This window comes from Rhinatrema bivittatum, chromosome 9 (assembly GCF_901001135.1).
Source record: "Rhinatrema bivittatum chromosome 9, aRhiBiv1.1, whole genome shotgun sequence".
In the NCBI taxonomy this organism is placed as follows: domain Eukaryota; kingdom Metazoa; phylum Chordata; class Amphibia; order Gymnophiona; family Rhinatrematidae; genus Rhinatrema; species Rhinatrema bivittatum.
Window position 1 is genome coordinate 138,603,187 of NC_042623.1, and position 26,165 is coordinate 138,629,351.

General features: G+C 48.6%; 1 protein-coding gene across 1 annotated transcript in view; it reads left to right on the forward strand.

Annotated features, from left to right (window-relative positions):
* The first annotated feature begins 2,192 nt into the window (after positions 1-2,192).
* Positions 2,193-26,165, forward strand: part of MRPS22 (mitochondrial ribosomal protein S22) — a 43,925-nt gene continuing 19,952 nt past the window's right edge. Inside the window, exons 1-3 of the mRNA XM_029616409.1 lie at positions 2,193-2,432; positions 12,488-12,651; positions 13,649-13,813. Coding sequence (XP_029472269.1) covers positions 2,300-2,432; positions 12,488-12,651; positions 13,649-13,813 — 462 coding nt within the window. The 5' untranslated portion in view covers positions 2,193-2,299. The remainder of the gene's footprint in view (positions 2,433-12,487; positions 12,652-13,648; positions 13,814-26,165) is intronic.

Below are 26,165 nucleotides of genomic sequence, written 5' to 3' on the forward strand. Positions count from 1 at the left end.
TCCCAAAGATTACATGTGCCAATCAGTAAAAAATAATTTATTTATTTTTACATTTGCTGTCTGATCTTAGTTTTCTAATCGGTTGCTCACAGGCTTTTTTTTTTCCACCTTCCCTTTCTTATTTTTTTGCCAATTCCTTTTATAACATATTTCTTTTCTCTCCATCTGTCTTCTTCCCTCAAACACACAGTCAGGTTCTCATTCTCACATGCTTTCTCTCTCTCACACACACACACACATACACACACACATACACAGGCACTCACTCTCACATGCTCTCTCTCATACAATCATTTATACACAGTCTCTCTCTTGCACATGCTGTCTAACTCTCACTCCCACATGCTGTCTTGCTCAAGCACAGGCTCTCATTGTCACATGCTCTCTCTCATACAATCATTCATACACACAGTCTCTCACTGGCACATGCTGTCTGACTCTCGCACACACAGAGGCTCTCACATGCTGTCTCTGCAAACATTCAGGTCCTCACTCCCACACACAGTCTCTCAACTCATCTCATACACGCACACATACACACTGTACAAACCCTCAGTCTCTCTCTCACCTCTGGGCCTCCTCTTCACGGGCCGCTGCAGGATGGGCTCTGCAGCGGACCCGGACTTCTCGAGCCGCGCTGCTCCTCTTCTGCACGCGGCTGATGCTCCTCCTCCTTCCTGCCCGCGCGGCTCCGGCAACATTTTTCTTCCGGGGCCGCGCGGGCAGGAAGGAGGAGAAGCTCCTGCATTGGCTGATGCTCCTCCTCCTTCCTGCCCGCGCGGCTCCGGCAACATTTTTCTTCCGGGGCCGCGCGGGCAGGAAGGAGGAGAAGCTCCTTCCTGCCCGCGCGGCTCCGGCAACATTTTTCTTCCGGGGCCGCGCGGGCAGGAAGGAGGAGAAGCTCCTGCATTGGCTGATGCTCCTCCTCCTTCCTGCCCGCGCGGCTCCGGCAACATTTTTCTTCCGGGGCCGCGCGGGCAGGAAGGAGGAGAAGTTCCTGATGCTCCTCCTCCTTCCTGCCCGCGCGGCTCCGGCAACATTTTTCTTCCGGGGCCGCCGCGAGCAGGAAGGAGCTGCAGCACCAGCATGTTTGGACGCGATTGTTTTCTTCCGGCCGTGGTGACTTGAGCTCCACCACGGCCCCGCCGATCTTCTTGCTGTGTGTATCCGGCGCACAGCATAGCAGTAGTTCACCGCTCAGCCGCTATTGGGATGACGTCCACCGGCGGCCATTGGCCATCAGCGGCTCGGCGCCCCCTAATGCTCAGCGCCCTAGGCGATCGCCTAGTTCGCCTAGTGCTTCCACCGGCCCTGACTGTATCATGTGGTATGTAAATAACTTTCTGTAAATAACATATATTACCATGATGTCACATTAATAAATGATGTCATAGATATTGTGTCAGAGTGCCTTACTCTCTCATTCCCAACATAGGGCCTGGTGTAATGTTTGCAGTGTTGCCTTTTTATGAGTAAGGTTGTTACTGTGCTGGCAGTTAGTCGTTTTTTGTCTGGGAAGTTTACCATTTTGTAATAGTAATTTAATTTATTCATGGCTTTCTGAGGGCCAAACCCACAAACAATACATGTTACAATGGGCCTGATATCATGAGATCAAGGTGAATGATTTGAAACTTATGCAAATTAATGCAAATAAGGGGGGAACAAACACGCCTCCTTGATTCCTCTCTCCCCAAGTGTCCAGTCCTGGTCTGTGGAAAAGTTGGCAACTCTAGTGCAGAGATGTGTGAAATTGTGTGCGCAGAGAGAGAGTGAGAAAGAGGGAAACCGGCGATCACTGGGGGGGGGGGGGGGTGGTGCCAAAGGAAGCAAGCATTCACCTCGGCTGCCAATTACTTTAGGTAGGGCACTGTTAATAGAAAAATGTATACCCAATTGGACAATTAGCATTTTAACCCTGAGAGTTCTCCGGTATGGTACTGGCAAAAATCAAAAAAGCTCTAAATAAAGGAAAAGACGACTATATAAAAAGTTCTTCCGTAAAATAAATAACGAATCTATTCTAATAGTGCTCAATGCCACAACCTATTCTTAGTCATCCGTGTTTTTTTTATAAATAAGCGTTGAACATTCTTAAATTAAACCTTTATAAACTCCACACCATAACCAATCACTTCTCTAACGAGCGCATAGTCGGACTTTGACGCTTTACTGACGCACACGTGACCAAAACAGGAGGTACCTTTAGGTTGCCGATGACGTTCTTCCGCCCGCAAAGAATTCCATTTCCCAGCAGGTCTTTGCGGCTAGTGACCCAGAAATAGTTTATGCGGGAATTATGGCTACCGTCAGAGTTTTAGGACGCGTGTGGTGGAAGCGGCGAGTGGCAGAGGCTGGCTTGGCATCCAGTGCTCACGGCGGGAGACGGGCTCTGTGCGTGCAACAAGGAGGAGCTGCAGCAGCAGCTTCAAGTAAGAAAGGCTGGCGGCATGCGTGAAGAGCTGTCTTCTGTCATGGGGCTAGATGAGCTAAAAAAAGGGTTTTCACCTTTTTGTGTCTGGGGGAAAATGCCTGGTCTCTCTTCTCCAGTATATGGCGGAATGGTACAGAGACTTCATAATATTATCTTCTGATTCTTGGTAGTGCAATTCCCTACTTTTCAACAGCACTTGTAATAGATGCCTTACTCATTTTCTGGCTCTTGTATTTATTGTTGATCGTAATCACCTTTTGGGTATTTTAAGGATTGTTAATAACTAAAACCAAACAAGTACTGTGAGCATCGTTATTAAACGTGTATTTTGCTCACTAATGTTCTGACCTACTTGCTTAATTTCTATGTCCAGACCCTGCTTGCCCCTCATTTCAAGCATTTCCGCACTGGAAACCCTTCCCATCTTATAAAAAATATATGCTTTTTTTTTTTTTTTAAGCTACAACGACCATTAGAAAATGATCATATGCTTTTAGCCTCAAAATATATTAAAATCTGCAGATTTCAATGTGGTATTTGTGACCTGCCTGCACGTTTTCTGGGACTCCGAGTTAAATCATAGTATAGATTGCAGGGGTAAGAACTCTGGTCATGGAATGCCACAAACTGTGAATATCGGGTGGTTCAAGGCAGTTTGCTGCCTGAGGCGAGGGTTGAGATGGTGCTCCACCTCCCCCTCGGCATGATATAGGTCAAATCATCAAGAAGATCAAGGGGATCCTTTTGTAGTCTGTCCCCTTCAATGATTTCAAATGCTGCAGAAGGGGGGAAGCAGGGGTCAAAGTTCCCAGATAGTGTCAGTGATACTATTTCTAGGTAATGGTGAGGGTCTTTGTATGGCACACCCTCTCCAAGTCAGTGCAAGTGCATTAGACACCCTAAGGGGTAGATTTTAAAACATGCGGGCACGCATCCAGTGTGTGTGGTTGCTGGCACGTGCATATGGATGCTGGTATTTTATAGCATGTGTGTGTCGGCACACACATGTTATAAAATATGGTACCCATGCGCGCGGGTTGGGGGGAATTTTAAAAAGCTAAACATGGCAACGTGAGTAGGGCTTCCCCAGTACCCTATACCCTTACCTAACCTACCCTTTCCCCACCCCTCCCCCTAACTCCTTCCTAGCTATTATAATTTTTTTTGTTATTTACTTTGCTGCTCCTTTGGAGCAGCAGTAGACTCCGCGCGCCGGCCAGCTGACGGTGCACACTTCCCCGGGACAGTGGCTAATGGCGCTGTCCCGGCCCGCCCCTTTCAGACAGGCTGGCACTTCGGTGCGTATTGGGGATACATGCGTGGCCGTGCCTGTTATAAAATACGCATGGCACGCACAAGGCCCAACCACGCACGTAACCCCTGAAATTTACGCATGTGGCCTTTTTTTAAATCTGGGCGTAAGTGAACTATACAGCCTTGTGCTCATGTCCCTCTGCCCTCATCACACACAATTAAAAATCCTGCGTTTATAATAATTTCACATGAAAAAGGACGAGGTAAAAATATCACAACCCTGCAAACAACACACTTGGAGTGCATATGGTATTAGGCCTATAGTAATGCATGTTGGGTGTGGACTCTGCCCAGAGTAAACTGAATTACTATATTTGTAAACTTCCTATATTAAAAGCGCACTAACTGCCAGCCCTCTGAAAAGGCAAATACAACACCAGGCCCTAAACAGCATTACATCTCCTATTAGGAAAACAGAACAAGCCAGCCTGCTATAGATCCCTACACAGACAGAAAATCTCACTTTAGTCACACTTGCAGAACACAGACAGACCCTCACCAAATACAGAATAGAGAGACCATAAACAGAAATGAACTAGAAACCTCAACAAATCAAACTGTATGCAGAGAAACAATGGGAAAATGGAAATGCCATTCCTCAAAACAAAATCAAAGAATACAAAACATCAATGATAATAGTAAAAACATATTAATAAAAATATTTCAAAACAGTAGACGAATAGAATAACAACCAATAAATAAAAACTATACAATCTCCCAAACATCAAGATTTCAAAATAGTAGACCTCAAAATAACACTGTAATAAAAAAATTTTTTAAATCCCGCTTTCCATGCCTGTGAACCTTTGATTTCCAATCACCCTTTCCATGGATTATTGTGATGGAGAGGAGGGTGAACTTTCTCCTCTTATTTATATATAGATGTGTGTATACATACATACACACACACACACATGGCCAGAGTCGGGCTTTACTGGTTATCACACATTGTAATAATAAAGAATCCTTGTTTTTACCGGTCATCATTTTTTGGTTGCTACAAATTCATGCTTCTCTCACACATAAACATACACAAACTTGTTCCTGTTTATAATCTGGATCAGTTCAAACTCCTGGACACTAACACTGCCATAGTGTGCCTCCTGCAGTGCCTCGGTATTTCTCTGTCTCCAGCAGGTTGCAGAAGTGTAAAACCTGCAGTCTGGAGTAGTTTAAAAAAAAACCAAAAAACAACTTTACTTTGCTTTCCAGTATTCCTCCCATGGGATTGTTAGGTCCTATTGGGGCCATCCCCCCCTAGTTTGAGGTGGATGAGTAGGGGATTGGTGATCCTTGAAAGAGACTCGATCCTAGTGTCTGTGGTGTTGTACAGCTGGTAATTCAGTTCCCTTACCCTACAGGAGTGACCCTTTGATTTCCTGGGCAGTTCTGCATCTTCACAATCCGGCCGGTTTAAGATAAGTACCCTTATTGTTTTTTGAGGCCATTGAAGTTTAAAAAAAAAAAAAATTGTGGTTTGGAAGGGTGCAGTTATCCCTTCTCAATAGAGAACCCTGTGGGCCAGATTGCTGGCGGGGTCATTTTCCTGATTGCAGAACCCATTACCTCTTTTTGCCTGGGGGTCATGGTGCAGAGGTAGTTGGCATGGCTGTGATGGTGTGTGGTAAGAGCTGCCGCTTCTGTGGAGAGTCGCATGTGTGCATTACTTTTCCGGCGGAGAAGGCAGCTCGGGTGAGCAGACCTCCAGCACTAAAATTAGGTACATGCCAAGAATGTCAGAAGCTGCTGCTGAGGCCTTTCCCGTCAACAACGGGGGAGTCGGGGGATTCCCCGCCTCGATTGTCTTCTGCAGTCTCTGGACCCAATGAGGGGCAGGGAGCCTCTAACACTGAGTTATGACCTCTGTATGAAGATTTGGACGGATCCCCCCACCTTTTCAGCAGAATTTTTGCTTTTAATGCAGAAGGCATATCTGGCAAAGAAGGTAGCAGGGGAGATTAACTCTCAGCCTCGGAGATGGCCTGCTAATAGGTTGCGGCCTGTGAAGAGCCCCATGCTTTCAAAGAGGTCTACAAGGGTCCAAAGGTGTCATGGGCTATCAGCTCAACCAAGGAGGGACACGGACGAATTGGAAGATTCCTATATTTCTGTAGATGATTCTTTGGTAGCAGGCTGTGCTCTGGATGCGTCAGAACCTAAAGATGGACTGGAGGAGGTGCCGATGTCTGAAGGGAATGACCATAAGGTGGTGTGGCGTCTTAGCAAGGAGGAGCTGTGGCCTTTAATTCCGCATATCCTAAAGGAGCTAGTTATTAAGGTTACGAAGGAAGAATCCGACCAGGAAGGGATGGATCCTTTTTCATAAGTAGGTGAAGAAATTGGTGGCCGGAGACCGGCCTGAAGGTTGGTAGAGCAATAGCTAAGGTTTACCAATTGCTGGAAGAGATTCTCAAGCCTTTGACTCTTCCAAAGTTAGATGCTTCTGTTTTGGCGGTAACCAAGAAGACCACCATTCCAGTGGCAAGGTCTGCTGTGCTAAAAGATGTTCAAGATCATAAGTTGGAAGAACACCTCAAGAAGATTTTTGAGGTCTCAGTGTTGGGCATATGGGCTGCTGTTTGCAGTAGTTTTATGCAGAGAGCATGCTTACACTGGATCCTGCACTTGCAGGCAAAGGAGTCTGTCAGCAGCTGCAACAAAACAGGCTGAGCATCCTGAGACGGTGATAGCATATGTAGCAGATGTCTTGTATGACTAATCAGAGCGTCCTAAAGGATTATGATGTCAGTGGGGTCAGCTAGATGACTACTTTGGTTGGTCAGCTGATGGGTGGTCCAAGTCTCATCTAAGAGCTCTGCTGTTCAAGGGCAAGCTCTTGTTTGGGGAAGACTTGTAGCAGCAGGTGAAACATCTAGGAGCGTCCAAAGGAGATAAACTGACAGAAGGCAAGAGGTCCTTTCCCACCCATTCGTGATTTTAGGATAAGGGATTTTGGCAGAATAGGGGATTTTCGGGACCTCTGAGACAACTCAAGCAGAGCACAGCCCTGAGGCAACCCTTTCAGGGTGGGTGGAAGCCATCCTGAGACAACCCTGGTCAAGGAAGCAGGGGACCAAGTCCTTGCAATGAGATGAAGCCAGTCTACTCTTCTTTTACGGCTGTCAGGGTCGTTTGGCTCTCTTTTTATTAGGAGTGGACCAGAATTACAAAAGACCAGTGGGTCCTAATTGTAATAAGAGATGGCTACGTGTTAGAATTTGCTTGACCAATACAAGAAGCCTATATAGTCTCCCCTTGCGCTCCCCACGCCAAGCAGGTGCAGTTTGGGGGATAGTGGACTGTTTGTGGCGTCTAGGTGCAAGGAACAGAGAACAGGAATATATTCCATCTATTTTTGCTACCATGAAATAAGAGGGAATGTTCCGACCAGTTTTAGATTTGAAAAAGGTAAATGTGACCCTCAAGGTTCCCTGGTTTCATTTGGAGACTTTGCAGTCATTCATCGTGGCAGTACACAGGGGAGAGGTCTGGCAACCCTAGATTTGACAGAGACATATCTGCATGTAGCAATCAGGCCAGAGCACCAGCAGTTCCTGTGCTTCATGATCCTGGGGGGAACACGTTTTGGGTTTGCCCTTTCTTTCGGGTTGGCACCAGCCCTGTGTCTGTGATGGTAGTAGTGGCGGTAGCGCTGAAGAGGGGAAGGAGTGCTGGTGCATCCATATCTCGATGACTGGCTCATTTATGCAAAATCGGTAGACCTCTGTTGAAAGTAGGTGCAGCAGGTTCTGGTTCAGTTATGGTCTCTGGATTGGGTAGTGAATATGGCAAAGAGCTATCTCATAGAGTCTCAAACCCTGGAATACCTAGGGGCTCGTTTCGACACCCAGGCGCAGAAGGTGTTTCTGCTGGAGGAGAGGATGCTAAAGTTGCAGAGTAAAGTTCATTGCCTGTTGGGACATTCGATGCCCAGAGTCTGGAACTATTTATGTAACGAAAGGTTGCAGTGTGATCCCTTTTTGCTGTGGCACAATTAGTGGAACCTCACAGGCAGGGCTCCAAGGTCTGTGCTATCAGCTGGTGAACAGGTCTTTGTGCGGGCCAGGCTAATGCAGAGTCCAGGAGTGAGGGCAGGAAACAGGTGAGGCGTGGTCAAGGACCAAAACTAGGGTCAGATCCAGGCAGCGAGCAATAGGTAAGACAGGGGCCAAGGCTTAAGATCAGAGTCGGAGGGACTAGCCAAAAGAAACAGGTCATAGAGGAACAGAGAGGATAACACCAAGAGACAAAGCATGGCAAGTTGCTGTAAGACTGACATAGGAAGACAGACAGAAGAACTAAGCAGGCAAGGTTGAGAACAAGGCAAGGCTTGAGCAGGGTAGAGTTGGGCCGGAGGCAGTACCGAGGGTGGGATGAGGACGGGGCCAGGCTGGGGGCGAGGACAGAGGAGGGGGGTTAGGGGCTGAGGACAGGGCCGGAGGATGGAGGCGAGGCTAAGGATGGGGGCAGGGTGGGGCTGGAGGCGGGGCAAGCTCTAGGACAGGGCTGGAGGCAAGGCTTGAACCAAGCAAGGGACCTGTTCGCTGAGGCGAGGAATTGAGGTCCGAGAGGCCGCCTTATAGGGCTGAAGATCCTGATATCATTGATGGGCACCATATCTCTTTCCTGCCATGAACCCAATTTAAACGGTGTCTTGAGGACCACGGCCATGCTTTGACTGTCAGGATGAGTGCAACCACTTGTGGGACCGTCCTGTGAGCAGCACATGTAACAATTTACATGTCCTGTGTTCTACTGCATCGATGTTAGAGCTGGTCCCATGGGCATTTGCTTATATGTGGCCTCTTCAGAGAACATTTCTCTCCCATTGGAATCTGTTGTCAGAGCAGTTTCATCTTCCACTTCCTCTCAAGGGGGTGTCCAGGTACATTCTTTCATGGTGGCTTACTCAGGCCAATCTGATGTGGGGTGGAATTAGAGGTCCTGAATTGGGTGATAGTGATCACTGATGCCAGTCTTTCCGGATGGGGAGCGGTGTGGAAAAGGTCAGTCGGCTCAGGGCCAAAGAGGAGGCTTCATGTATCAGTTAGTTAGAGATGAGAGCAGTGCATTTTGTGTTGCTTGCCTTTCTGCCTCAGTTATTTGATCGTCTGGTGTGTGTTGTATCAGTCAATGCAATGATAGTAACCTACATCAACTGGCAGGGAAGAATCAAAAGCCAAGCTCAGGAGGCCCAAGTGTTGGTTCACTGGGTGAACAGCACTTGTCATGTCTGGCGGTGTCTCATGTCGTTGGGGTGGACAACAGATTTTTTCAGTCTGTGATGGCTGGGCCCCAGAGAATGGGAGCTGTCAGAAGCGGTGATGCGCCTCATTCGAATCAGATGAGGAATTCCCCACATGAAATGGTGTCACGACAGAACTCCAAAGTTCCTCATTTTTACAGTCACAAGTGAGAAGTCTGGGCGGAAATGATCGATGTCTTTGGTCTTACTCTGGCATCGGGGAATTCTTCTTTGTGTTTCCTCCATGGACTCTGGTGGGAAGGTGCTACGGCGGATGGAGAAACATCCAGGCGAGATGATTTTGATGGTTCCAGAGTGGCCATGTTGACCATGGGTCGGGGACCTGGTCAATATGACAGTAAACGGGCCATAAAGGTTTGGTCATCTTCCAAAGCTTCTTTGTCAGGGTCCAATATTTTTGGATAAGGCAGCTTGCTTTTGAGATGGAAGGCTACCAGGCCAGACAACCATCCACTTCCTTGGCCTACGTGAAGATTTGGAGGATTTTCAAGTCCTGGTGTACCAGGGAGTGCAGCCTACTCATGCTTTGGTTTCACATATTTTGTCTTTTCTACAGAGGGGGATAGTTAAAGGACAAGCCTTTGGGTGCAGGTGGCAGCTTTGGGCTAATTTCTGGGTAAAGTGCAGAGAATGGCCCTGGCCATGCATCCGGATGTGGTTCGCTTTCTTCTGGGAGCAGAACATTTGCATCCCCCAGTGCGCACGATATGTCCCTTTTGGACGCTTAATTTTGGTTCTGTGGGGGATGCATGTGGCTCCATTTAAACTGCTGAAGAGAGCGACTATAAAGGATTTAACCCTGAAGGTAGGTTTCTTGGTGGCAATTTGTGTGGCCAGAAGGATTTTGGAACTTCAGGTGTTTTTGTTTAGAGATCCTTTTATTCAGATTTCGAAGTCCAGGTCTTGTTGCTTCCGAAGGTGGTTTCTGCATTCCATTTTAATCAATCAGTGCAATTTCCATCCTTTCCAAATTTGGATTCATCCGAGCCTCAGGTGTTGGATGTATGGCGTGCACTGCTGAGGTATCTCAAGGTTTCTAATGGTTTCCAGATGTTGGTTCATCTCTTTGTGCTTTGGAGTGGTCCGAAGAAGGGATGTAAGGCGTTGTCACGATCAGGTCCCTCCGCTCAGCGTGCTGTGGGGCTTTGCTGGGCTTCAGGCCTCTGGCTTCGCTCCTATGACACGTCTTGTCCCCTTGCACAGCTCAGGCATAGCGCTGCTGTGGACTCCTCACAGCCTCTAGTCAGAGTGCCAGGCCCAGTCCTGGCACTCCCAAGCAGTACACAGAAAAAGGATCTTAATCAATAAGGAGTTTAATGTGGTGCTGTAGCTCAGCGGCTGCAGCCTTATATTAATGCGGGGTTGTCCTTACAAGCCCCAGGGTACACAGCATTTAAAACACAATTCCCTCCCCGCCTGTCTCATACATCCATACAGCAATACAGGATTTACCATCCCCCAACCTCCTGGTTATTCCACCTCCATAGAGGAACAGCTGGAGCTTTCCTCTCCCCAGCTTACCTCCATCTCCTCCTCCAGAGACTCCGAGGAGCCGGGCTTTTGTGGCCAGGTCCACCACGGGGGCACGCCCTCTTCCTCAGCCTCCATAGATTCTGCTGAGTCATAGGGATCAGTCCCAATTTCCTCCACCTGTTCCTGCTCAGGCTCCAGCCAGGGGTCAGGTGTTGGTTCGGGGAACCTGGGAAGTGTAGTCTTTGCTACCTTCCTCAGCGCCCTCCGGTGGCTAAGTTTGGTACCACTAGCTTCTGCTCGGCTGTGTCTCAGCTGTTTCTGCCCCGGGCCAGGTCGTACTGCATCACAGCGTCCAAGGCTACAGTTGCACATTGGCTGAAGGAAGCTATTGGCTCAGCTTATATTTGTAAGAGTCAGCCAGAAGAGCTGAGAGCTCACTCTACTCATTCACAGGTGACCTGAGCTGAGTGTCAACAGATGTCTCCACAGGAGACTTGTCAGGCTACTATTTGGAAGTAATTGCACGCTTTCACCAGCCATTATCTGTTGGATGTCCGGGCTCCAGATCCTATGGGGTTTGGCAAGAGTGTTCTTCGAGTGGGATTATCAAGGTCTCCCACCCTGTTTAGGGGGACTTGGGTACATTCCTAGATTCTGGGCTGATCTGGGTTATGAGCAGGAAAAGAAAATCTGGTTCTTACCTGCTAATTTTCATTCTGGAATAACACAGAACAGTTCAGAGCCCCCACCCAATTAGGAAGTCCACTCGTGTTGGCAGTATGTAAATAATGCAGTTGTTGAGGGATTCAATGATATTCTCCCTTGTTGTGGAAACTGTTTTACAATGAGGCCTTACCTCCATCCTTGTTGAGAGGGTTTTGGGGTCTTAGTTTGTTTGGTTATTATTATCTTGGCTTGGGTACAGGTCAATACTGAGAGACTGCAGCTGGCACACTAGATTTTTATGGCAGTGTCGGTGAAGCTTTTTTTCTCTGTCTCCTACTGGCAGGGAGGCAAAACCCAGGAGTCTGGATTGATCTGTGATATTCCAGGAACGAAAATTAGCAGGTAAGAACCAATTTTCCTCTCTTGCACATTCGTGCTCTCTCACATGCACACAGATGCTCTCAAACATGCTTTCACACACATGCATGCAGATGCTCTCCTACCTGCTCCTTCTTATACAGACGCTCGCACATGCTCTCACATACACACACAAATGCTTTCACGCTTGCTCCTTCTGACACACAAGCGTGCTCTCTCCCCTCCCCCGCATGCCCGCCCACTCCCTCTCTAACATTCAGACATACATACATTCCCTCTACCTCACTCACATGTTCTTGCCTTTCTCCCCCCCCTTTTTTTTTTTTTTTTTTTGGGCTGATGGCGGAGCCTCCTCTTCAACTTCTGCTGCCGGTGGGATGGGCTCTGTCGGTGTCGCAAAACCTGCTCTCCCTCTCCTCTTGATGATGATGGTGCGAGACCAGCTCTCCTCATCCTTCTAATTCTCCTACGACAGACAGGTTGGGCTGTACCAGCAGTGCAAAACCTGATCTTCTCCTCCTCCTCCTCTCGGCAGTTGTTGGGCTCTGCTGGCAGCGCAAGGCCTGATCTCCTCCTCTTCCTCCTCCTTTTTCAGTTACTGGCAGAGGTTGGGAACTCCGCTGACGTTTAGCTTACCATTTAATCTGGGTGGCAAGGTGAAGCGGCCCCCCTCCCCCAGTGTTTTGGGAGGCACTTCTTGGTGCTCCAGAATTTTGCTACCTGAGGCAGCCACCTCTCCCTGCCTCATTATAGAACCGCCTCTGGTGAATATGCATAATATATTTGTGTACAGTAGAAGTAGTGGAAATATACCTCATGCATATTCATTGTGGATATGCTGAAATCCAGACCTGTTTGTGGAACTTCAAGTCAGGAGTTACCTATCTATGGATTAGTGATTAGATTCACCAGGTTAGAAAGGAGGCTTTCTTAACCACCCAAAATCTCTGTTATAGGTTCAGGACCTTTGGAAGCTAAAAAGCCTTCTTTCTCAGATGAAACTGTTCAGACTTTACTCTCCAAAATGACTGGATTGAATTTACAGAAGATCTTTAGGCCTGTGAAACAGGAGCTGAAACCACCAATATACAAGCTAATGACAGATGAGCAGCTTAAGCAGGTACTAACTGCACAGTCCTGTACTTTGTATGTTTTTTGCATTAAGGGATAGGCATTTGGTTGGCTTTCAAAAATAAAATCTTTGTACCCAAACTGATCTTATAATATCACCATTTTGAAAATGTATTTCACTTTCTCGTGAGATTGAAGCCACAGGTCATGTGAACTACAAGGGAACTATAAAGGCCTCCTCAAGGGCAATAAAGTACAGCAATCAGAGCTTAGAGTACTGAAACAGTAAGTTCTTGGTTTTGGATTGAGTGTTCGCTCTTCCTTGGGTATGTACGTGCTGGGAGTTTAAATGTTACTTTGGAGGGTGATAATTTATTGGCCAAAAATTTGTACAGGGAGGATGATGTGATGCCTTACTGGTTACAAAAAACAGGAGTTTTGGATGTGGTTGTGGAAGATGATAACCTCTTCCTTGTTGCTTTTTGTAAGGAAAAGAAAAGCATATGAAAAATAGGATTAAAGGGCATTATGAACTATGGTTTTATAAGAGCTTTTTCTTAAAGAAAAAAATATGTATTATTATTATTATGGATCATTACAAAACAACAAACAAAGAGCCACTATAGGATCCTGTATGCAATTATGCCGAAACTACAAAAGGTATCGTCCAACTGCTTCAATGCTCATCACCAACTTTATTATGGATCATATCATTTCCAACCACATCATAAAGTGGGACCTATGTATTAATGGATTTCACCCATGTGGTCCTATGTACTAAGCATTTTCCCCAGACACAAAATGGGAGAAATCCATTAATACATAAGGTCCTTTGTATGATGTGGTTGGAAATGATTCATGATTATGTTCCTATTATAAGAGATGGGCCACTTGCTTTTAATGCCTCATGAAATGTCTATATAGGGGTGGGCTGTGGTTGAAGACTCACATGGGATGGAGAAAAGCTTCAAGGGAGAATAATAGTGTAAAAGACAGGAATAAACTACTTCAGAAATAAAATATAACCTGCTTTTTTTGTTTTGTAGGCAATGCAGAAGGCATCAGAAATGGCTAAAGAGCATTTAAAAATGCCCCCAGTATTAGACGAACGAGTACCGATTGATGATGTACTAGCAGATGACAAGATCCTTGATGGGAATGAAACTGCTAAAATTGTGTTTACTGATATAACATACAGCACTCCGCACCGGGTCAGTGCATTGTGAGTCTACAGAAATTCCATAAATCCTTTAGTTGTAAAGTAGCAGTGTCTCTCTTAGAAATGGATCCCTCCAAAACATTTTTAAAATAGGATTCCTTACGTCCAGCTGCAATTTTCTGTATTTCTTCCCTATGAATTTATTCTTTTTTTTTTTAAGAACTTTTTTTGTGTGCTCAGTGACTCAAGGTTTCTACTCACTGGTTGAACTGTGCTTAGTTCTTTAGGGTATAATCTATATCCAGATGACTTGAGGAACTTGTAGAAAAAATGCTAAGTTTTGAATTAACTCTACTTTTCGAACCCTATTTTATAAAAGCCCATATTAGGGCTATGTACTTTGTACATGCTGACTTCTGCCCTAATTTTTAAGTCAGACTTGTACACGTGGGTCTGCTTTGAAGATTAGCGGGGCTGTGTATACCTTAGTGCTGCATAAGCATGTACGTTTACTCCTGCCAGAAAGCAGATGCAAATGTCCTGTGTCTTTTTTTTTGGTCACAAAATTTCATTTTTTTTGCAAAGTTACTTAAGAGACTCAGCTGCGTTGTAAAGCTTTTCTGGCTAGGAAGCAGAGGATATTAGAATTAGGAGGATCATTTCAATTAAAATTTGCTTGTAAATGTATTCATAAATACCAAGGTAACAGATGTGTTTTCCATGAAGTAGCGCAGCTGGATAATTTCCTAGCATGTAGCAGATGGACTCAGGACCAATGGATATGGTGTGCTCCTGATAGCAGTTGGAGACAGATTTCAATCTGACGTCAGTACTAATTACACCCATGCAGGAAGCTTTGCTATTCAGTATTTCTCCATCTCCTTAGCAGTTTGTGACTATACACATGCTTGCACAGCATTAGAAAATCCAAACCAAAGAAGAAATAATCTTACCTCTACAGACAAGCCCCGTTCTCCTGCGGTGATACCTAAGGGTCCCTCCCCCAGTCGAGAATTCCTGAGGTGATTTCTGAGATCCCTCAGAAGTAAGCCTCTGTCCAGTAGCTGGTTCCCGGCATGTGCTTAGCCCCCAGGAACAGGAGTGGCTGAGAGGGTAGCGGGTGCAATACAGAGCGCGACAGTGAAGGTAATTTCCATCTCCCCCCGCAGCCGGAGACCGCCCAGCATGAGATCAGGAAACGTCGAGACAAGGTAAGGTAGAAAACTTTTCTTAAAGTCTCCAGGCTCGAGGCTCGGAAAGCTGCACAGATCGCCAGCCGGCGTCTGTTCTATCGGGTTGATCAGCTCCATCCGGGCTAGACCCCGATCCAGCACGAAGGTCCTCCCACGTGGAGACCCTCTGGGGGAGGTCGCCATCTTGCCCGTGTGGTTGTCGGCGCCATTTCCCCTCCCTTGATCGCCGTACTGTCCGCTTAACTGAGCCGGGCGCACAACCCACTTGTGCACACAGCGGCACGCGCATCTAGGCCGCCGGGCGCACAGCGACGCGCTCGCCGGCGCACAAATTAAGCGTGTGCGCACAGCGGCGCATGCATCTCCGTAAGCGCACATAGCAGCCTGCACGCATATCTTTGCAGCTTGTAGGCACATCTTCGCACCCGGAGCGCATATCTAAGCCTACTGGCGCACGCATACAAACGCACAGACCAGTTTTGAATGACCCTACGCGCACAAACCATGGCACCACCAGCCAAGAAAGCCAAGGCACAAGTCCTCTGTCCAGCCTGCCACCTAAGAGCTGCGCAACACGAAGAGGCTACTGCCCTGTGCCTACGGTGCTAGGCGGCTCTGGGGGAACCAGGACAAGCCCCCCCCCCTCCAACAATACAGAATCTGGCTCCCCCGATAGTACCCCGGACCTCTCTATCCCCAGCTCGGCCCCTCCTCAGACGGGGCCCTCGGGGAACGCCGCTGTGTTCAGTATAGATACTATAGGCCCAGGAACCTTTTCCTGGGTAGAATTCTTTAAAGGGCTGCAAACCTTCGTCCAGGAGTAATCAGCGCCACCACTAACACAGCCACAGCCTCCACCAGAGGACCCAAACCTCCCAGGCCCCTCAGCCTCCCAAAGATGTGCCTCCCCCGGACAAAAGCCTCACCTTAGGGGACACGGACACCTCAGAGGAAGATCAAGACTCCCTGGAGGAGGGGGAAATCCCTCCAGGATCGGAACCATACCGAACCATGATGCATTTCTTCTCCAAAGACGAGTTGCCAGACCTTGTGTCTCTGAGCCTGAAGGAGCTGGCTATCCCAGGCACAAGTGCCACAGCGGAACCCCTCTTGTGGTCGGGCTCAGTCAGACCTCACGCCATTTCCCGTTGCTGCAAGCCGTGCAACAACTGATCGACCTGGAATGGAATGCTCCGGAGACCAGTTTCAAAGGAGGATGGGCCTTAGAAGCCCTATACCCACTGGAACCCTCAGTCAAAGAACTCCTGGTGTTCCCCAAAGTGGACGCCATGGTCTGCGCCGTCACAAAGCGCACTACCATCCCAGTTGAAGAGGAGCGGCACTCAAGGATGCCCAGGACAGACATCAGGAATCCATCCTTAAACAGGCATTTGATGTAGCAGCTATGTCACTGCAGATTGCTGCCTGCTGTGCCATGGTGACATGTGCCTGCTTGTCACTGGCCAGGAATGCTACCACGCCCGTCGAAGCATTAGAACCAGCGATATCCTTCCTCATGGATGCGACTTCCAACCTGGTACGCACCTCAGCCAGGGGCGTCTCATCCATTGTGGCAGCCAGAAGGCAACTCTGGCTCCGAAGCTGGTCAGCCGATGCGACCTCCAAGATGAAACTCATGAGAAGGCTCTTTAAAGGAGCCTTCCTGTTTGGAAGTGAACTGGAGAAGTTAGCTGACAAATGGGGCGAATGCTCAGTACCTCTGCTACCGGAGAACAAGAACAAAAGAATCCAACGCCCCTCTCCCCGAACATCCAAGGGCAGAGGATCACAGTGTTTTAGACCGTACAAAAATATATACCAAGCACCTCTCCCCACAGGCAGGGGCCAGCCCTTTCGGAACAAACACAACAAAAGGGGAGCCAGCTCAGGTCCAGGCCCCAGCTGCACCCCACAATGAGAATTGACAGACCCATCCACAGGAAGAAGCCATAGGGGGCAGGCTTGCACTATTCTACCAAAGATGGATCAAGATAATGTCTGACAAGTGGGTCCTAAACATCATTTGAGAGGGATACTATCTGGATTTCCACAGCATCCCTCCAGACAAATTTGTGAAATCTCCTTGCCATTCCCCTCCAAGAGGACGGCAGTGGAAACCACACTGACAAACTTGCTTGCCCTAAAGGCTATAACACCGGTGCCCATGCACCAACAAAATACTGGGCACTATTCAATCTATTTTATCGTCCCCAAGAAAGAGGGAACGTGCTGGCCCATCCTGGACCTCAAGTCCGTCAACTGCTACCTGAGGGTGCAACACTTCTGCATGGAAATCCTATGCTCGGTCATAAGGGCGGTACAACCGGGAGAATTTCTGACCTCCCTGGATCTGTCAGAAGCCTATCTGCACATCCTGGTCCACCACTACCAATTCCGAGCGCTATCCTTCGGACTAGCCACTGCCCCTTGGACATTCACCAAGATCATGGTTGTAGTGGCAGCGACACTGAGGAAAGAAGGAATCCTCGTACACCCGTACCTGGATGATTGGCTGATCTGAGCAAAATCTCCAGAAGAAAGTCATCAGGCGATCTCCAGAGTCAAGAACCTACTGCAAAACCTTGGGTGGGTTGTCAACACAACCAAGAGCTGTCTGCAGCCCTCCCAATCTCTAGAATACCTGGGAGTCTGGTTCGAGACACAACAGGACAAGGTCCTCCTTCCCTTTACAAGGAGAAGGAAATTGATGGACCAGTTGAGAAAACTGTTGAATGGCGCTCACCCCACTGTATGGGACTACCTCCAAGTCCTCTGCCTCATGACATCAACCCTAGAAGTTGTACCATGGACAAGGGCCTACATGCGACCACTACAACGTTCTCTACTGTCACAGTGGAACCCGATGTCCCAGGACTACACTGTTCGCCTCCAGTTGCCGGCAGAGGCACAGATCCAGCTCCTATGGTGGCTACAAGAAGACCATCTGAGCAAGGGAGTAAGGCTATCCCCACCGACCTGGGTCTTGCTCACCACGGATGCAAGCCTACGAGGGTGGGGATCCCACTGTCAGGAACTGATGGCCCAGGGGCAATGGGACAAGGAAGAGTCGGGATGGAACATCAACCGACTGGAAGCCCGTGCAGTCAGACTAGTCTGCCTATGATTCAGTCACAGACTCCGAGGAGAATCTGTCAGTCATGTCGAACAATGCCACAACAGTGGCCTACATCAACCACCCGGGAGGAACCAGAAGCCAACAGGTGTCCCTGGAAATAGACCCCCTAATGACGTGGGTGGAAGCAAACCTGCAAGGGTTCTCGGCCGCCCACATCGCGGGAAAAGACAACGTCACTGCGGATTACCTCAGCAGAGAAAGTCTAGACCCAGGGGAATGGAGGCTGTCAACCACAACCTTCCAGTTGATAATAGACCACTGGGGAACCCCAGCCATGGATCTTCTGGCAACCCAGTCCAACGCCCAAGTTCCCAACTTCTTCAGTCGCTGACGAGACCCTCAATCCCAGGGGATTGATGCCCTCGTCCAAACCTGGCCACAGGAAGACCTGCTGTACGCCTTTCCTCCATGGCCAATGCTGGGCAGCATCATCCACAAGATAGAGCACCACAGGGGGCTAGTACTTCTAGTGGCCCCGGACTGGCCAAGAAAGCCATGGTATGCAGACATGCGAAGACTTTTGGTGGGGAACCCCCTGTGTCTACCTCCACACAGGGACCTGCTCCAGCAAGGACCGATCATCCACAAAGACCCAACTCTGTTCTCTCTTACGGTCTGGCCATTGAGAGGACTCGCCTGAAGAAGAGCGGATACTCTAGGGCAGTGATTGACACCTTGCTCCAAGCACGCAAGTTTTCCACATCTTTAACTTACATACGAATATGAAGAATATTTGAAGCCTGGTATGAAGACCGCAACATCCTTCTGCGGACAGTCAAAATTCCTATGATCCTGGAATTCCTGCAGGACGGCTTGAAGGGGTTGTCTCTCAACTCCATCAAGGATCAACTGGCTGCTCTGGCCTGCTTCAAAGCCAAAGTGGACGGCATCAGTCTATCTTCCTATCCAGACATCTCCCGCTTCCTGAGAGGGGTCAAGCAAATCCGACCACCACTAAAATGGCCGGTACACCTATGAATCTCAATCTAGTACTCAACTTCCTAATGGGAGCTTCCTTCAGACCTACACGCGGTCTGTCCCTATGGCTCCTGACCTTGAAGACTGCATTCCTAGTGGCAATATGTTCAGCCCATTGCATCTCCGAACTTCAAGCACTCTCCTGTCGGGAACCGTTCCTCAGATTCACACCGGGATCCATATAGCTACGCACTGTCCCCTCCTTCCTTCCAAAGGTGGTTTCTCATTTCCATCTAAAGCAAACCATCTCGCTGCCATCTCCAGACGAGCATAAGGATTCTGAAGACTCATGCCTTCTACGCCATCTTAACGTCGGCAGACTCCTAGTCCGATACCTGGAAAGATCGGAATCCGTACAAAAGACGGACCACCTATTCGTCCTTCACAGTGGGAAGAAACAAGGGGAAGCAGCCTTGCGGGCAACCATAACCCACTGGATCAAAGAAGTAATCAAGGTGGCCTGCGTAGAGGCAGTCAAGCTTCCACCTCTACAAGTCAAGGCCCATTCCAGAAGGGCCCAGTCAGTGTCCTGGGCAGAAACCAAGATGCTGTCACCTGCCGAGATCTGTCGGGCGGCGATGTGGTCCTCCATTCACACCTTCTCGAGGTACTACCGCCTGGATGTTCAGGCCAGGGAGGACACAGCATTCGCAAGGGCAGTACTAATTGGGCCACAGGCAGCCTCCCACCTGGTTCGGGAGTAGCTTTTGTACATCCCATTGGTACTGAGTCCATCTGCTACATGCTAGGAAATGGAGAAATTACTTGCCTGATAATTTCATTTTCCTTAGTGTAGACAGATGGACTCAGTATCCTGCCCACGGCTGCCTCAAAATATGGAAACCTCGGGTGACATTTCCTGAGAGCAAGACGAACACAGGTAAGTCAGACTTTACTCCTAGTTAAGACACCCATAGTTACCGGGTGTCTGCGTTTCTCGGTTGAGGACACTGGCGGTCTCCAGCTAGAATTCATGCCAATTAGTTCAAGTTAACCAAGTTATCCAAACACACACACATCCACTATTGCTTTTCGAGGAGAATACTGAAGAGCAGAGCTTCCTGCACGGGTATATATGTAGTACTGACGTCAGATTGAAATCTGACTCTGTCTCCAACTGCTATCAGGAGCACACTATACCCATTGGTCCTGAGTCCATCTGTCTACACTAAGGAAATGCACAGACCAGTTTTGAACGACCCTATGTGCACAAACCATGGCAGCATTGGCCAAGAAAGCCAAGGCATAAGTCCTCTGTCCAACCTGCCACCTAAGAGCTGCACAACACGAAGAGGCTACTGAGAAATAAGGATGTCCATAACGTTAGTAATGGCTTACTATAGAGGCTTGCTATTGTGGAATTTGGATTTCTTTTTCCTCTTTTTTTTTTTTTTCTCCCCATTTGTTATGAGAGATCTTTAGCTCTATATTGTTCTATGAAACTTTTCATGTTTTGCAATTGTAACTAAATAATCTCTTTTCTGTAACCAAGGTTAATTACTTGGAAGATATGATTTAAAATTTAATAAAGAAATAATTAGTATAGAATAGGTTTAGAAAGACAGAAGTGAAAGACTGTTCTCCCAGAGGTGTTAAGTTCCTTCATGGGCCAGCCCTCTGATTGAGCAGGGCGAATGGGGGTTGGAAATCCCCAGTCAGGCTCGACCCTTGATTTCCAGAGGGAGGGAAAGCCAGGGGGTCCTGGTTCCTTCACTCCCACTGAGGCCTTCTCACCCAGTCCGGCCATCCGCAGCAGCCAGGGACACCCAGAAATAGGAAAGTATGACTTCCCTTTGTTTTTCTGGGCTGCTCAGGGGCTGTTACTTTTTTTTTTTTTTTAAAGAGGCAGGTAGGCCTTTCTTGGCAGTGGCGGTCTGTAATCAGCTGGGTGTTGAGGTAAGCAGGGAAGTACGTGCGGCTCTTGCTGTGGGTTGTTTTTTTTTTTTCAGTCCCTGGGGCTGGGACAGTGTCGGCAGTAGCCTCAGCTTTTTTCTCTCCCGCTTGGGGTAATTTTTTGTTGCGGGCCGCGACGCTTGTCATGCCGTCTCCCATGGAGCACGGGAAAGACTGTCAGGCCTGAGGGGGAGGCAGCTGTGCCTCAGTGCAGCCCTTCTCTGCACCAGCTGTACCTCTGGAGGTGAAGGAGGCTTGGCAGAGGGATCAGCAGGCAGATACTGCACCCGTCCTGCAGGAGACTCCAGGAGTGGTGAAGGAGACAGTGGCCATTTTGGCTCCACGTGGCAGGAGGCCTGCCATGGTTAGGGAGTACAGGGACTCCCCTCCCCAGCTTTCTTCAGTACAGAAAAAGTCTGGAGAAGGTGGAGAGGTGCTAGCAGAACCAGGGGAGAACTTGGCAGCTGCAGAAGAGGGGGAGCACAATGGCTTTTCTCCGGATTTTGTATTATTGTAAGAGGCCTACCTCGCCAAGAAGGAAGCGGCGACCCAGAGGTCCCGAAGCATGGCTAAGAAGCCTAAAGCTGAGATGCCTTCAAGATTGGGGAGCATTCTTCGCCTCTTGGGCCTGGATCGATTTGATCTGGATTGATTGGGCTGGTCAGGATGCAGATCCTGTGACTGGCTCGGCGAGTGGTGACCTGGATGTGGATGATGATTCTCTCACGGAAAGGGATGACACTAGGGTGGTCAGGTTATTCCATACAGAGGAGTTGTGGTCTCTCTTCCCCCAGGTCCTGGAAGAACTGGGGATCAAGGTTGTGCAGGAGGATTCAGACAATGATGGGATAATCCCAATGTTGGATGGACTGCATGGACCGCTGAAGGCCTTTCCTTTGCCAAAGAAGGTGAAGAAGCTGACCGGGAATGGGATTTCCCAGAGGCAGGACTGAAAGTGGCCAGGGCTATGGCCAGATTATATCCCCTGCCAGATGATACCTTAGGGCTTTGGAAGCTTCCAAAGGTGGATGCGGTGGTGGTGAAGAAGACTACCATCCCCGTGGCAGGGTCAGTGGCGTATAAAGATGTCCAAGTCCGGCAGCTAGAGATCCTGTTAGAGGTTGTTTGAGGTCTTGGCTCTGAGCCTTAGTGTGGTGGTCTGCGCCAGTCTAATGCAAAGAGCTTATTTGTGCTGGGTGCAGAAGGTGCAGGAGAAGAGATCGGGGACCTCTGCTGATTCTGGCCAGGATTCTCAATTGGAAGTGGGGTAGCGTGTGTGGCGGATGCTCTCTATGATATGCTTCGGACTTCGGCCAGGAATGTGGTGTTCGCGGTAGCCGATCTAAGACTCCTATGGTTGCGTAATGGTCAGCAGATGTGTGGTCAAAGGCCCAGCTTTGTAATCTCCCCTTCAAAGGAAAGTTGTTTGGGAAGGACCTGGAGAACCTGATGAAGCATTTGGCAAATTCTAAAGGGAATAGATTGCCCGAAGATAAGAAAGGAAGTAAGAAGACCTTTTTGCTGGCAATTGGAAGCCATCATCCCAGTGCCACAGGAGGAGCAAGGTCAAGGAAGATATTCTATGTACTTAATGGTTCCCAAGAAGGAGGTCTCTGCGGCCTTACAGGTGCCACGCTTTCGGAAGTTCTTTTTCACTCAACGCACAATTAAACTCTGGAATTTGTTGCCAGAGGATGTGATTAGTGCAGTTAGTATAGTTGTGTTTAAAAAAGGATTGGATAAGTTCTTGGAGAAGTCCATTACCTGCTATTAATTGAGTTGACTTAGAAAATAGCCACTGCTATTACTAGCAATGGTAACATGGAATAGACTTAGTTTTTGGTACTTGCCAGGTTCTTATGGCCTGGATTGGCCACTGTTGGAAACAGGATGCGGGCTTGATGGACCCTTGGTCTGACCCAGTATGGCATGTTCTTATGGAGACGAGGCGGACAGTAATTGTAGCGGTGCGCAAGGGGAGCTTCTCGCCTCCTTGGATCTAACAGAGGCATATCTCCACATTCCCATCCAAGTAGACCATCAGAATTTTCTTTGCTTCACGGTGCTAGGAGAGCATTTTCAGTTTCAATCTCTTCCCTTCAGGCTGGCTACCCCATCTTTTTGGGAAGAGATACTAGTGCATCTGTATGTGGACAATTGGCTTATTTGGGCAAAGTCAGAGGTAGAGTGTCACTGTTCCATTCGGCAAGTGACTGAACATCTAAGGTTCCTGGGCTGGGTGATAAACCTGGTGAAGAGCCATCCCAGTCCTTGGATTATCTGGGAACTCGTGTTTCTTACCCCGGAAAGGGTGATCAAGCTGTAGTCACAAGTGGTTCGCTTGCGGGATCTGCCAGCCCCCCAAATCTGGGGTTATTTACAAGTGCTAGGTTCCATGGTCTCTACACTGGATTTGGTGGCATGGGCCTTTGCTCATATGCGTCCTCTTCTGAAGAGGACGCTCCTGTCCCATTGGAATCCATTGTCGGAGGAATTTCAGCTACCGTTGCTGCTCCAGGAAGAATCCAGGTCCAGTCTCTCTCGTGGTGGCTGTCACTTCCCAATTTGGAGAAAGGCATGGTGGATCTGGAAGTTCCAGACTGGATGGTAGTGACCACAGATGCCAATGTCAGGAATCTTAAGGCCCAAGGGCAGTGGTCACCTGTGGAAGTGTCCTGGTCAGTCAACTGGAAACAAGATCGGTCCAGAGGGTGCTGTTCTTTCTTCTTCGGATTCAGGGACGTGCTGTGCATGCGTTCTCTGATAATGTGACGACGGTGGCCTATATCAATTGGCAGAGCAGAATGAAGCAGTCGCCTGGTGACTCAGGAGGTTCAGGAACTCTTTGCCTGGGCGGAACTTCATCTAGCAGTCTCTCACGTGACAAGTGTGGACAATGTGCAAGCGGACTATCTCAGCAGATACAGCAGCTGGACCCGGGGGGAATGGGAGCTGTCAGCAGAGGCCTTTGCCCTCATTCGGTGCAGGTGGGGCAAGCCCCAATTGGATCTCATGGCAACGCAGAAGAATGCCAAAGCAGCCAGGTTTTTCAGCTGCCGGAGGGAGTTTGTCTCTGCAGGGATCGATGCTCTGGTTCAGATGTGGCCAGGGAGATTCCTGCTATTTGTCTTCCGTCCCGTGGCTGCTTGTAGGTTGAGTTTTGTGCCACATCGAGCAACATCAGGGAAGAATGATCTGGCCATGCCATCCATGATTTGCGGATCTAGTTCAGCTGGCAGTAGATGGACTCGTCAGGTTAAGCCACCTGAGGGGGGGAGTGCTGTGTCAAAGACCCATCTTTCCGGAGCAAGCGGATCGCTTCCATCTAGCGGCTTGGCTTTTGAGAGGAGACTTTTCCGCTTGAAGGGGTATTCAGAGCCCGTAATTACTACTCTTCAGACTAGAAGATCCTCTACTTCGTTGGCGATTATCAGAGTTTGGAGAGTGTTTTGCGTCCTGGTGTGGGGGTCCGTGATGCTGATCCTTTGCAGGTGAACGTTGCCCAGGTCTTGGCCTTTTTGCAAGAAGGCTTGTCAAAGGGTTTAGCCTATTATTCTCTCCAAGTCCAGGTGGCAGTCTTGGGTTGTTTCAGAGGGAGGCCGTAGGGACAGCCCTTAGGGTCTCATCCAGAGGTAGTACGTTTTCTTAAAGGAGCAAAGCATTTGCGTCCTCCAGTCTGTAGACTTTGTCCATCCTGGAATCTTAATTTGGTTCTTTGAGTACTGTGTGGACCTCCCTTTCAGCCTTTGAGAGTGACTTCTTTGAAGGGCATTACCCTGAAGACTGTTCGTGGCGATTTGCTCAGCGAGTCTCTCTCAAAACGGTGCCATCTTTCTTGCTGAAGGTCGTTTCCATCTTCCATGTCAACCAGTCAGTGGAGCTCCCTGCGTTCTCTCCAGAAGACGTTGCGGGGACTGCTGGGGGCGACCTTCGCAAACTTGATGTTAAATGCGTTCTACTCCGGTACCTCCAGGTTACCAACGACTTTCGGGTATCAGACAATCTTTGTCCTCTGGAGTGGTCCGAATCGGGGCAAACCGGCCTCTAAGGCTACCATTGCTCGGTGGTTAAAAGAGGCAATTTCCTTGGCCTATCTTTGTCAAGGTCAGGCAGTTCCTGAGGGCCTAAATGCCCATTCGCTGCATTCTCAAGCTACTTCCTGGGCAAAGAATCAATCTGTTTCTCCGCAAGAAATTTGCAGGGCTGCTACCTGGACATCCCTGCATACTTTTGCTCGACACTATCGCCTGGATGTGCAAGCAGCAGTCTTTGGTTCTTTTGGTAAGCAAGTGCTTCCCCGATGCCTCGGTCCCACCCGGTTTAGGGAAACTTTGGTACATCCCATGGTCTGGACTGATCCAGGTATGTACAGGGAAAGGAAAATTAGTTCTTACCTGTTAATTTTCGTTCCTGTAGTACCACGGATCAGTCCAGATGCCCTTCCCTGCTGCTTCTTTCATATCGTCCACTCGAAGCTTTTTATTGCAGATTTTCAGAAGTCGGGACTTTATTTTTCTCCAGCACACCGGACGTTTACACCGGAAGCTTTGGTTGTTGGGAACAAAGTATATGCAAGAGCATTTCTCTCTACAGAGTTCCTTCAAATGTTATTGAGTTGCTCAATTGAGTTTTATAGTTACTTGCTTGATCCTGTTATGGTTGGGTTTTTTTTTTGCTTTGACAATAGTTATACTGAAGGACTGCAGGGTAGGCTCTGTCCTGATATAGGATATCCTTTCAGTTTTGGTCTGTCTCCATCTGCTGGACTGATCCGTGGTACTACAGGAACGAAAATTAACAGGTAAGAACTAATTTTCCTTTATCTGCCATCATTGACTGTTGAACACTTCCACGCATACCGTATTTTCCGGCGTATAAGACGACTGGGCGTATAAGACGACCCCCCCAACTTTTTCAGTTAAAATACAGAGTTTGGAATATACTCGCGGTATAAGACTACCCCTCTTCCAACGCATTCAAACATTCACAGCAGGAGGGAGTGACTCGAAGAGCGAAGGCGCGCTGCCCGATTGGCCGGTGCTGGGCAAAAGGGGCTTGCCGAAGCAAGCCCCTTTTGCCCAGCACCGGCCAGAATGAATTTTTTTTAGTGTCCGGTGGGGGGAGGGAGTGACTCGAGCGAAGGCATGCTGCCCGATTGGCAGGTGCTGGGCAAAAGGGCTTGCCAAAGCAAGCCCCTTTTGCCC